Source organism: Nannospalax galili, unplaced genomic scaffold, assembly GCF_000622305.1.
Source record: "Nannospalax galili isolate Female #2095 unplaced genomic scaffold, S.galili_v1.0 scaffold252, whole genome shotgun sequence".
In the NCBI taxonomy this organism is placed as follows: Eukaryota; Metazoa; Chordata; class Mammalia; order Rodentia; family Spalacidae; genus Nannospalax; species Nannospalax galili.
The window spans coordinates 5,847,156-5,861,456 of record NW_008333886.1 but is presented as its reverse complement, the minus strand read 5'-3'; the positions used below and the strand labels follow the sequence as shown (position 1 = coordinate 5,861,456).

Sequence of the window (14,301 nt, the reverse complement as noted above, 5' to 3'; positions counted from 1 at the left end):
ATGCAGGAATACACATATGTATGTGTAGATGTGGATTGCATGTCATCATGTGCATGCCAACCTCTCATAATTTCCCATAACAGGAACACCCAGAAGACCAGGAAAACCCTTTCCAGTGTCTAGTGTATGTGTACATGTGGTTACTCAACACCCAGACATATTTGGGGCTGTAGACAACAACTACAAAAGCCTTAGAAATGACAAAAAACTGATAACCACGCTACATTACATTAACTTGAAAACAGCTACTATTTTCTTATAAATTTCTTATCTTAAGATCCATTAGTCCTACTCAAACTTTACCAAGTACATAAATAAATCAGTTACATATGATATCAATTTGACTAGAAGAAAACCTGAGAAGAAGATAAAAAGAATCCGATATTGCCAAGATGTCGGCAGAAAGAGTAATAGTGTTCAGGTCAGTCAATGTGTGACTTCTACTGACCATAACACCAAATATTTTTATGTGTGTGTGTGTGTGTGTGTCTGTCTGTCTGTCTGTCTGTGTCTGTCTGTGTGTCTGCATATAAGATATATGTGTGAATGCATGCACATGAGGTTTGCATGCACGATACACGTGTGCGCACGTGGAGGCCAAAACTTGACATCCTGTGTGTTCCTTGAATGTTCTTCACTGTATGTTTTTGAGAAAATGTTTCTCACTGAACTGGCTACTCACTGAATGGCTAGAATGAATGGCCAGTAAGCTCAGGCTCTGTGTGTCCCCTGACTCCTACCCGCTGAGCGATGCCACAGTTACAGACATGCCAGATCATGACTATCCTAAACATAGTTGCTGGGGATCTGAACTCAGGTTCTCGTGCTTGGCTGGCAGGAACTGCCAACTGAGTCATGTAAGCCATCTCTTCAGTCCCCAAATATTCTAATGATCCAAACTATCATCAAAACCCCTACTGAGAGGTAAAATAATTAAACAAGAGAAATGAAGGCAGTGGGTCCAGGCAAGAGGTTGACGGTTGAGTCAGTTACAGTTACTTAGCTGAGGAGGGACTTAGTTGTATCTTTTTAATTCTTATACTTCTGTGTCTGGCAGGTCCTTCATGAAGTTACCAGCAAGTATTCAGAAAAACAACCAAGTATTAACTTTCAAGACCCATGGACGTGTCTCCACACTTCTCAGTGATTGTTCAACACTTTTTTTACAAAGAAGACATTACTAAATATTTCAAGCATCTTAAACAAAATTAAAGCTGGTCATTTTTACTTCAGTAGATCCCTGTGATAACATAATCTCCAGTTCAGTGGATCCCCTATGTTTCATCCCCGCTCCCCCAGTCTAGAAAATTCCAATAAAATGCAGCCAAGTACTACACATTGGATAGGTTCATGATTGGACCGGCAATTACTTGAATGCATATTTCTTTAATTGTGATATCTTTACCTTCTGCCTTACCCAATAATATCACTAACTAATTTAGTTATAAGCTTGAGACTCTTCAATCGTAAAACTACACTGCTTCTGTATTGAGCATGCTTTGTTTAGATGAATGAAGGATATTTTCAATTTCCCTCCTGAACCACTAAAGTTCCATGAATATTCCATAATTTATTTAAAAGGACATCTATCTCTAAAATGAACAATGGTATAGTGTCTTGAACACTCACCTAAACCAGACTTTTTCAACCGTTTTAAGTGCTGACTTGTTTGTTTTCCAGTGGGAGATTTCTGCCCATGCTTCATCTCTTTATCTGAACTGTCTGCCTCACCATTTTTAGACTCGGATCCTAAAAAAGGAAATAGTTATTATGCCATTAGCTTCTTCTCGCTGTCCTTGACAAGAAAAACTTAAAATTGTTTTAAGAAACGTAGATATAATCTCTTTTTATCTTTTTCTAGGCAGTAATACGCTACTTTTGGTCACAGTCTAATTCCCTATTGGATATAAAGAGAAAAAGCCAATAAATCAATCAAAATGGACAAAAAGCCAGAACAGATGGTTTAATAGCAGGGTCCAAAACGGTCACTGATCAGATAGCTTTGGAAACAAAGAGTTGCACCTTTTGTAAAAATGCACAAATAAACCTGAACACTCTGAGCTCGTTCAGAGATATCAGACTGACAGAGAAACAGGAAGGGAGCACAGGAAACACAAGGGTCAGACCTTCATCAACAACTTCGTGTTGAAGCAGACTCAGAAAATGCAAGCATTAAGCTACAATGAAAACAGTGGTGCACAGCTGATCAAGGAACAGGGTAAACTGGAGCAGGCCAGTGCTTCATGGGGGAGAAGGATGTTGCAAGAACACAAGAACTCATAAAGGATTCCAGGCTTTGAAGCAAAGACTGAAAAACAAATTCACACTTGGGGAAGAACTGCTCATGATGGTGTCACACACCAGTGTGTGGCCCACCAACGAAGTTCAATATCCAAAAGGCAGTTAAATTACAGACAAGAAAACACAGCAGCATCAATATCTACTTTCTTACCCTTACTGACTTCAGCAAATTAAGCTATCTGATGATGTACTGGCTCAAGCCTTAAAAAAAAAAATAATGGAAACTACTCTATATTTTTGAATCAGCAACGAGTCAAAGATATACATATATGCACACATATACATGTATATACAGGCGCATATATATACATATATACATAGGCACGTATGTGTGTGTGTGTGTGTGTGTGTGTGTGTGTGCTGCATGTATAAAACCAAACTTCAAGTGCAAGTATTTTTCAGTTTCAGAAAAAAACAACTCATGCCATCCTGACATGAAGAAGTCTGCTCTGGAAGAAACTGGTCAAGCACACAATATTTTAAGACTTTACCTGAAGGCGAATCCGACTGCTCATCAGACACCTTTAATGGTGTCAAAACAACACGAGGAACAGTCTTGTTTACCATCATTGAGACTCCATTTCTTCTTTTCTGCTGCTGCCTCAAAGCCTATAAAACATGATGATAAAATATAACATCAAAACATAGCCATTGAGATTCTGGCAATTGAATTAAATGATCCAGTTGCCCATCATTAGCTTCCATTCCACAGAGCCCCTGATTTGTTGGGATTCTTAATAATCACCTTTATCCATTTTCTTTCAAAAGCAGAAAATCGGGCTTTCGCAAAGGGGTTCAAGCCTCAGAGCATTTTCGGTATAATTGTGATAAGAAAACATCACAGAATGGTTTATTCTACCTTAGCAGTGCGCTTGACAGCTAGTGGAACTTGATACTAGGGATACCAAGTAAAATAAATGCAAAATGAACGTTTCGAAGCCAGGATAAAAACATATGTGTCTGCCCTTTGCTTGCAGGTGCTTCGTCTCCAATGCGCTGCTCAGTCAATCAGTTAACACCAGGTGTCATCAGTATGTACGGCGTGTAAGAATTACTGTATTGATGCATTCACTCAGCCATGAGGAGCGCGGCACAAAATCACCGAACATGGCAGGAATCATTTATTTCTGTGAAGGGAATCAGTCCTAATCTTGGAAAGCTTGCAGCCCTTGGCTTCTGTGTGCTTGACTTTGGCATTAACCTTCAGAACACGAACATGACGGGGTTTGGGCAAATCCAAGAAGAAGAAGATAGCAGAATAAATCTCTCCAAATGGGAGTGCTTTGTGTTTCATAAATGAATCCACCGTGGTGATGATAATGTAATAAAAGGCATTTAAAAGTTTGAAATACAGCTTTATCTAGCTGATTGCTTATGGAGAAAATTACCTGTAGTAAAAAGGGTCTTAAGCACACCGAAACAGGAAGAGCCATTAAAATTTGCAGTCACAGGAATGCTGTAACTCCTCAAAGGTTAAAAGGCTGGCCACAGCCAGTCTGAAACCTTTTTACTCCTGGTTTCTGTGTAATTCCTATCAATTTTACTATGTCTCAGTTACTTGATTGATGTTCCTTGACTAACAGCTATCACGGTCCCTTACTGCCTTGACTGTATTTTCCTTGCTTCTCAAACACAATGTCCTTTCATTTGCAGAGTGTTAACTGAATGTTCAACTTGTTGACCGTAAGACTTAGCAATCGAATAATTACAGAAGTGAAAAATTAAACACCATTTAAAGGAGAGATGGCAAATTCAGATTAGATTTAAACCCACACAACAAAAGAAAGGGTTGGGAAATTTACTTTAAATGATCCATTTACTAATGTTAACACCAGGCATTCCCTAGAATTCTTATATTTATAGCTTTAGTACAGCGCCAGTTACTGTAGGAGAATCTGAGATACAAAGATTACTATGATGCCGTCCTCCCCACCTTGACCTGATGTCAATAATTTAGTTAATGAGGGCATACATGCTGTAAACTATTTAAGACATTCACTCTTTCTTCAAGGCATACATATGATTGGACATAAATTGTGCAACATATTTGCATAAATCTCTCTGGTCTTGTATAAGAACGTAAAGCACTTTACAGACATTAACAATTTGAGAAAATGAGGCAACATAGTACTTTCAACGATAATTAAGGCTGTCTTTGCCCACTGTGTAAATGTTCACGAAAGAATAAAGGCAGCCAGTAAATACAGCAGTGAATCTCCAGGAATCCATACATCATGAATTTCAACTCCTTCTGGCAAAATATTAGACCTTCTAAAAATATTCTTTCTGTGCGTGCATGTGTGTGCGTGTGTGTGTGTGTGTGTGTATGGTGTGTGCATGCATGTGTGACTCTGCATTTAAGTTAGCGAGTTTATTCTGGAAAAACAGCAGTGAATCTCCAGGAATCCATACATCATGAATTTCAACTCCTTCTGGCAAAATATTAGACCTTCTAAAAATATTCTTTCTGTGCGTGCATGTGTGTGCGTGTGTGTGTGTGTGTGTGTATGGTGTGTGCATGCATGTGTGAATCTGTGCATTTAAGTTAGCGAGTTTATTCTGGAAAAGGTTGGTTAACTGAAAAAGAAATGAACTAATGGCCTAGAACCTATAATCAGGAAGTCAAAAATGCTACAATTTTTAGAGCTCAGAGGACTCTTCTACAGAGGACTTAACAACCAGATAGAAACCATGGCAAACAGAATGTAAGAATGAAAATCATAGCTATTGTGTGTTATAAAGCATCAGGCAAGGATAAAGGAATGCAAACAGGTATGGAGCCCATCCAAATGATGCTTTCATAAATATGTAAACTGAGCAGTATTTCTCAACACAATAATTTTTTAAATAATGATGTGCAACACTGTGTGCCTTCAGCTGATCAAAACCACACACTTATATAAGACATGTAATTGTTTTAAGTATACTAAAGGCACATACGGCTCTTCACTTTGCCTTGGAAACACAAGCACTGGGCCTGGGGTATAGCTCAGCGTGAGCAGCAGTGCTCGCTATGCAACTATAAGGACTTGAGTTCAAATCCCCAGCACCATTTGCCAGACATGGCCATACCCACACACATGCCAATAACCCAGAGTTGTGGGCTGGGCGTAACAGGTGGATTCCGGAAGCTCCCTGGCCGGCCAACCTAGGTGAAATGGCAAGTTTCTGATTCAGTGAGAAGTCTTGTCTTAAAGGAACAAAGCAGGGAAACTACCCAGTGTCCTCCTCTGCCTCCATGTGTGTGCACAGGCACATGCACCAGAACACCCGCATGCATGCAACGTGTACACACACGCACGTGCGTGCGCACACACACAGTATTATATTTATTTCCAAAGAAAACTTTAAGGGCGGGTAACAAACATGGGGACAGGGACATGCCTGTTTCCTATGGGACTGGATGGTAAAGCAGAGTCCTGATGTCACAATCTTGAAGAGTTCAGCTCACTTTCCAGGATGCAGGGTTTACTTGATGCTGAACACTGAGGTACCCTCTACATAGAACAAAAATTTGACAGAGGAAGACAAAACAATGTTGTCTCTGTTGAGAGTCATGAGATAGACCAGGTATTGCTAAGCAAGGGCACCTGGGCATGCCTCCTGCCTACTAGGTACCTATGCTCCTGGTGGCAAGGTGTGCATCCTTCAACAAAACAGAGGCTACTCTTGGGGAAGAGGCAGCACAGATCTCTGTCTTCAGCTCTGCTCCCATCAGCAACTCAAACTGACTGTGTCTCATCTTTTCAGTTCCCTGAAGATTATAAAATACCTTCAGTGCTAGGGGTGAGGGTTCAAGGCAAGAGTGGGGAGCCCTGGGATGAACCGGAACACATACCCTAAAGGCAGGACAGATGCTACTTCAGAGAAGGTTTTTAAAAAAATATTTTATTTATTATTTTTATTTTATGTGTACACATGTATTGCCTGCATGTAGGTAAGTGCACCTGTGTCATGCAATGCCCACAGAGGACAGAACTGGAGTTATGGACAGTTGTTAGCTGCCATGTGGGTGCTGGGATTCGAACCTGGGTCTTCTGTAAGAACAGTCAGTGTTCTTAACCGCTGAGCCATCTCTCCAGCCTGAAGTGTTTGTTTTTTATGTCTATCAGTGCAAAGGACTGCCATGTCTCAGCCTCTTAAAATTTTATTTTTAGGTAGGGTGTGACCATATCTTCCCAGGCTGACTTCCAACCCACAGTCTTCCTGCCTGGCTAACCACGCCTGACTTAAAGCTAAATTTTTAGGTCTGTTTTTCTGTTTTTAAATATTATGATAAAACACCGATAACTACAGACCACAAGCAACCCGAGGACAGCAATGTTTGCTGCCCATTAATAATCACCATGAAGTTGGCTTCATATGGGGGAAGATTAACATGCCACCTGGCCTCCCTCCTCCCTCATGGCGAGTCTTTGGGCTTCTGTACTTCTCTTTTCTAGTTTTTCTTTTTGGGAAAGGGTCTCCTTGTATGCCCTGCTGGTCTGGAACTCACTATGTAGACCAGACTAGCCTTGAACTCACAGAGATCCACATGCCTCTGCCTCTTGAGTGCTGGGATTAAAGGCATGTGCCACCATGCCCACTGTACTTCTCTTTTAAAACCAGAAAATGCTTGTTTCACAGTAATTTCATATTATCTTTTGCTAAAACTATAAGAACACAAGAAAAAATTGTAGTATAAATTGTATGACAAAATAGAAATCATTTTCAATTTAATTTATAACTATTGAAATATGAAGTTTCCTTAATCTGAAAAACAGATCTATGTAATACAGTAAGGAAATGGGATTTGGGGGGCTAGTTTTGATGCCTGCAGACTGTGTCCTCTACAACGGTAGCTTAAAAGAGGGAATATTCTATTTCATTGTGACATCTTGGGGGCAGCATTTTCTGTTTCACATTAGGCTAGTGGGGGCCCTAAAGGCTCATTGATAACAAAGTCCTGACGTCAGTGTTACATACTCCATCTTACCACTTTTGTATACATTCATTTTTAGGGATAAATACAAAAGGAGGTGTCTCTGATTGTCAGGCTGTGCTGTACTTTAGAATGCCAATGGGATGTCTTCTTAAAAAAACTTTACATTCAGTCATTTTAAATTCAGTAAGAAGCAAAGCCAGAACCTCAACAAATAAGCAGATGGAAAATCTGCGTACAGATCTGATGAAGGAATGTACCTTCCAGCTTGTCGGGCTGCCGTTCTACAGCTCAGGGTCAATGTGATGAAGGCCTGCCATCACACTTAAAAATTCGAGACTTCTAGTTCCTGCTCAACATGAAATTTATAGGCTTAAATCTAAAAATAAGCTTACTTTCTAATAGAAACAAGCATGAGAGTCAGACCTCCCTGGGCAAAGTAAAGATAGTATCACACATCAAGTCAGTTCTGTGTTTGGGTGAAGAAAGGGAGAACTGAAGGCTTAGCACACCTCTCTACAGAGATGTAATGTGATGTTTTCTTGTAAAAAGGGAGAAAAAAACTTCTAGATAAACATTTCACTTTAGACAGAAAGCCCTTCTATAATTCTCTGAACAAAAATAGGAAATGATTCCCATGTCTGCCCCATGGGGGAAAAATGAAACACAGCTAAAATTCAGAAGCTTTTGTCTTAGCTTGGAACTTTAAAACAATACAGGCTTGCTTTATTCTAATAGAAAAACAATACCAACAAGAGAACTTAAGAACACAATGCAATAAGCCACAGACATCACATGCAGTGAATGTTAAAAGTTAAGTAACTAGAAATAAGCACAGGGTTGGGGCGGGGGCAGCTGCTGTGTCAGGCATTAACAACTTATGTTTTAACGGGTACTCTAAGTGTCCAAGTCTGTTACAGGAAACTGCAAGTGGAATTTCACAGGACCGGCCAAGCAAATAAAGTCAGGCAAAACATTTAGACTGTGAGTATAAAAGATCTGCAACTTCTACCACCCGAAGTTAGTCTTGAAGGGATCAAACAAACCAACAGAAGCCACGGGGAAGGTGAGGATCACCACCACACCACTGCCAGAACAGAATACATACTTTATTTCACAAACTCTCATTTTCTTCTGCTGTTTAAGAGCTTCCAAAATATAATCTTCCAAGAACGCATCCTACTGCAGAGACACTTGTACATCCATGTTTCTTGCTGCTCTTTTCACAACAGCTAAGAGATGGAGGCAACCTAAGTGTCCCTCAACTGACGAGTGGATAATGAAAATGTGGTTCATTTATATGATGGAGTTTTACTCAGCAGTAAAGAAAGATGAAATCATGAAATTTTCAGGTAAATGGATGGAACCAGAAACTGTTATACTAAGTGAAGTAACACAGGCTCAGAAAGAAAAAAACAACATATGTTCTCCCTCATATACGGATCCTAGAACCAAATCCTGATAAGTGATTATGTAACCAGACATAACTACAGGAACCAGGATAATGAAAAGGACACAGGGATGGAAAGGAAAAGGAAGAATCTGAAATGGAAGAACAGTAGGAATCAGGTGTTAATAAGAGAGATATGGATAAAAATGGGGTTATTTTAAGGGGTGGGAGGTTATATAAGGAACCTAGCGGATAAAGGGAAAGAAGGAGCTCAAGAGAGGTGGGACCATAGGAGAAGGGTATTAAGGGAGAAATGGGAAAAACTGGAGCACCTTAAATGGCGAAACCATGGTGGAAGGGTTAGATGATGCAAGAGATAAATAATGCTTAGCTAGGTTTAAAAACCCAGAGGGAACCATATTAGTCCAACAACCTACTGACAAATTATACATACAACTAGATCAAAGAATATAATACATGTCTAGGCAAGGTTTATCTGAGAGCATTTGGTCATTGCTCAAGCTTTATCTACATGGCACATAGTAATTAAAAGTACCAGACTGGTAGAACTAACCTTCTTGGATGTTTAACAGCCATACTATGAGGCCTATACTAATTTGGTCAGAAGTACATAAAGGACAGTTTTTGCTCCTTGCCCTCCTAAGTTGACTAAGTTCCAGGGGACTATGAGCATCTCTCAAAATGTATTATAACTGTGGTGAATCACCTATTCTCTTGATCAAGGAGGCTATGGACACCCTACCAGATGGGCTTGAACCAGTGTCCAGTCTACAAAGAAGACAGTCAAAACAGAGGAAACATTTCCTCCATGCTTCTAAATGAAGACAGCCATGGCTGACCAGGACCTTTGACTTATCTTCACATAGATGGAACTGGTAAAAGAATGGAGCCAGGGGCTTCTCCCAAGCCCATGTTATCCCTGAAGAACAGATCCTCAAGTGACCTTAAGAGCAAAACTAAATTGGTTTATCTGGGCCAATTATAGGGTCTTAAACACACAAAAGGAAAGTATAACCAAAGATTGATGGGGTGAATATAATATTTTAAGAGTCCATGTGTATAGCTAAAGGTTACATAACAAGAAATGATGCCAGACAGGAGATGCCTTCCTTTGAGTTGTTGACCAGGGAGGCCCAAAAGACTCCCAGGAAATAACCCATATAGAACTGGGAAAATGAACAGCAGACCATAATCTTATCTAAACAGATATTGAAAACTGATTGCTGCTAAATGAGGAACAGCTGACCCTCCTAAAACAAAGACCTCTAGATATGCTGACTACATTCAGTGAATGGACAAGCACTGGGGAATGGCTGGGGGTGGCGACAACACAGTGGACAGTAACAGGAATGACAGAGTATATGGGCTCCAGTGTGTTGGGGTGGGGAGACTATGGGAGGGTGCCATTTGGGAAGTGGGTATATAGATGAATAAGATTTTTTGGGATGTTCTGTATGATATGCACACAAAAAAAACATTTTTTTAAAAAAGACATATTTGAGGAGGAAGCCTAAAAATTTACTTCATGTTAATTAGAGATGATAAACATTAGCATTGAAATCTACCTCATGACTTTATATGCATACTCAGGTGCCAAGGATCCAAGTGTAACCAACTGTGACTAGTAATAATCAGATACATGGAGAATAAGGACACATGTGCAAACATCAAAGCATTAGTAGCATTAAAATATAGGAAATAACATTTTAAAATGAAATGGAGATATTCTTTAAAGGTTAGAAACTCCTTCAGTTTTATGTCTTACAGGGTTTATACTGAGTTAAATATTGTATAACTGTATTAATTCAACTGTGAACCTAAAAACTTACAGGCACTTTTGAAAGAGATATATCATTGCCCTGTAAATTGTTACTGAATATGTTAAAGCTGTAATGAAATGCTTCTTCTAATCATGTTGTTATTAAATAGAAAAATAAAAAGGAAAAAATATATAATCTTCCTTAGCTTCTCTTAAAGTTCAAAATCTCATCAGTCCACACTGTTTTAGGACCATAATATCTAAATATCACAGCAGAAATTAAATGGGGAGCATGGTTGTAATCAACAGAGACTTCAAAGAATGCTTATGCAGAACACAAAAGAATCCTAATGAAACAATATGCTATTCATGAAATTGTCCCCAATGTATGGCATTAGCTAATGCAGTGATGATTAGAAAGTAAAAGAAACCAAGTACTTGAGAGCAACAAAAATATCCTATGCGAATAGCCAAGATATTACAGGTTCTATCCAGCCCACAGCCACTCTATGGCCAGCAGCAATGCTGAAGAGCTTGTTATAGCAGCCCCCCACGCTGAAGGAGGAGGGCCTCAGACCTAGGCCATTGTGCCTGGCTTTTCTTGCAATAAGGGGTTTCCTTCAAGCTATTTTTTCAATATATTTATAATATTCAGGCTACTGGGTCCTTAGGAATTTGCTTTTCCTTTATTTTTACCCACTTCTTTCTATTATAGCTCTACTTCATCAAAAATATATAATATACATGTATACAACTTAAACACATGTTTATTAAGCAAAGAAAAGTGATAGGACGCTAGTATATCTAGAAAGCCATTAAAGGGGCATTAACAGACCACTGGCTTCCGTGTTGTGGAATTTTTTGTTTTTGTATGAATACTTATAAAGAAAGTTGCATATTCACAGGTTAAGATAGCCCTCTCCCAGTCATGGAAGACAGATATCTCTTCTAGGACATTTTTTACTATGATTCTCTTGAAAAAACTATAAGGGAGATATGCAAATGATGTCATAATGAAGAAGGGGTTCTTTGAGGATACAAACCTTTCTTCAGTTCAAATGTGAGCTGATGAGGATACCCCAGTGCCTGGGTTTCCTCATATAATGTGAAAAACTAACTGTAGTTTCAAGGACGCTGAACCCCAAAGGGGCAAGAATCAGAGTGCATTTTTTAATCATTATTTTTTTTTAATTTTTTAATAACTACATGATTAGAAGAAGCATTTCATTACACCTTTAACATATTCAGTAACACACTCCAGAGCAAGAGTTCATCTCTTTCAAAAGTGGCTGTAAGTTTCTAGGTTCACAGTTGAATTAATACAGTAATACAATATTGAACTCAGTATAAGCCCTGTAAGACATAAAATTGAATGAGTTTTTAACCTTTAAAAAAGATCTCCATTTCATCTTAGAATATATTGTTCCTTGCAGAAAGATACATTGATTTTGCTACTAAAACTGAGATGTTGGCACATGTATCTTTAATATGTATGTACCTATTACTAGTCATAATCAGTTGCACTTGGATCCCTGGTGCCTGTGTATTCAATGGTAATGTTTATAACCTGTACTAATTAACATGACGTAAATTTCCATGTTTCCCCCTCAAATACAATACATTTTTAAAAATTTGATGATTTTTTTTGTGTGTATATCACACAGAACATCCCAAACCATCTTATTCAACTATACACCCACTTCCCAGATGGCACCCTCCCATAGCCTCCCTCTCCCCACTAGAGCCCTTATACTCTGATATCGCTGCTACTGTCTGCTATGCTGTCAGCACACCCAGCCATTCCCTACTACTTGTTCATCTGGTGAATCTAGTCAGCATATATAAAGGTCATTGTTTTAGGAAGGTCAGCTGTTCCTCATCTAGCCACAATCAGTTGTCAATATTCCTTTACATAAGATTGGGGCCTGCTGTTCATTTTCCTAGTTCTATGCTGGGTTACTATCTGGGAGCCCCTTTGGCCACCCTGGCCAACAACTAAAAAGCAGGTATCTCCTATCTGGCATTGTTGCTTGTTATGGAGCCTTTAGCTATACATATGGACTCTTGAAAATTTATATTAATACCCTTAATCTTTGGTTATACTTTCCTTTTGGGTGTTTAAAGCCATACAGTTGGCCCAGATGAATCAATTTCTTTTTCCTCTTAAGGTTGTTTGAGGAGCTGTTCCTCAGGGGTCACAGGGGCTTGGGAGGAGCCAGGGGCTCCTTTCTTTTACCAGGTCCACCTATGTGAAGATAAGACAAAGGTCCTGCTCAACCAAGGCTGGCTTCACTTGGAAGCATAGAGGAAATGATTCCTCTGTGTTGACCCTCCTCTTTATAGACTGGACACTGGTTCAAGTCCATCCCATGGGGTCTCCTTGGCCTCCCTGATCAAGAGGACAGGTGACCCACCACAATTACAGGACATTTTGAGAGATGCTCATAGTCCCCTGGAACTAGTCAACCTAGAAGGGCAAGGAGTAGAATCTCCTTGGTTTTCCCACTTAAGGTGTCCCCATTTCCCCCCTTCTCCCTTACTAATACCCTTCTCCTATGGTCCTCTCTGAGCTCCTTCTTTCCCTTTATCCCCTAGGTTCCTTGTATAACCTTCCCTCCCCCCTCCCTTAAACTAACCCAATTTTTATCCATATCTCCCTTATTAAGGCCTGTTTCCTACTGTTCTTCTCTTTCAGGTTCTTTCTTTTCCTTTACCTCTCTGTTTTCTTTCCATTATCCTGGTCCCTGTAGTTATGTCTGGTTGCATACTCACTTATCAGGGTTTGGTGCTAGGATCCACATATGAGGGAGAACATATGTTGATTTTTTTTCTGAGTCTGTGTGACCTCACATAGTATAATAGTTTCTAGTTCCATCCACTTACCTGCGAATTTCATAATTTCATCTTTCTTTACTCCTGAGTAAAACTCCATCGTATAAAAAAACCACATTTTCATTATCCACTCAACTGAGGGACACTTCGGTTGCTTCCCTCTCTTAGCTATTGTGAAAAGAGCAGCAAGAAACATGGATGTACAAGTGTCTCTGCAATAGGATGAGTTCTGTAGGTATATGCCAAGGAGTGCTATAACTGGGTCAAATAGTAGGTTCTTTTGTAGTTTTTTAAGAGTTCTCCACACTGCTTTCCATAGGGGCTGAACAAGTTTGCAGCCCCAACCAGCAGTGGATGAGTGTTCCCCTTTCCGCACATTCTCCAACATATGGTATCATTTGTTCTCTTGATTTTAGCCACTTTGACTGGGGTAACATGAAATCTTCCATTTCCTTAATTATTAGTGATGCTGAACATCTTTTAAGATGCTTCATAGCCATCTTTTGAGAACTCTCTATTCAGCTCCTTAGCTTATTTTTTAATTGGGTTACATCTTGTCTTGATTCTCTGTTTTTAGAGTTCGTTATATATTCTGGTTAATTAAACCTCTGTCCGATGTGTTGCTGGTGAAGATTTTCTCCCGTTCTGTGGGTTTTCTGTTCGCTTCCCTGGTTGTCTCCTTTGATGTACAGAAGCTTTTTAGTTTAATGAGGTCATTTGTTAATTCTTGCCCTTGTTTCTTGAGCAATTGATGTCCGGTTTAGAAAATCATTTCCTACACCTATATCTTGTAGGTTTTTCCCAATGTTTTCTTCTAAGAGTTTCAGAGTTTCAGGCTTTACCTTGAGGTCTTTGATCCATTTGGAGTTGACTTTTGTGCAAGGTGAAAGATAGAGGTTTAGTTTCATTCTTCTACAAGTGTTAAGTCTTTTTATATACTAAGGACTGATGACCACCAGCATCAGTGCTTCTGCCTCCCATCCGGTTTGCCAGCACCATTTGCTGAACATGCTATCTTTCCTCCAGTGAATATTATTGGCACTTTGTCAAATAGCAGGTGGCTGAAATTGCTTTTAC

The 14,301-nt window shown here is 39.5% G+C and overlaps 1 protein-coding gene across 1 annotated transcript in view; it reads right to left on the bottom strand.

Moving 5' to 3' along the window:
• The window catches only part of Asxl3 (ASXL transcriptional regulator 3), a 166,939-nt gene that overhangs the window by 85,100 nt on the left and 67,538 nt on the right, over positions 1-14,301 (bottom strand). Inside the window, 2 exon segments of the mRNA XM_008828849.1 lie at positions 1,630-1,749; positions 2,793-2,910. Coding sequence (XP_008827071.1) covers positions 1,630-1,749; positions 2,793-2,910 — 238 coding nt within the window.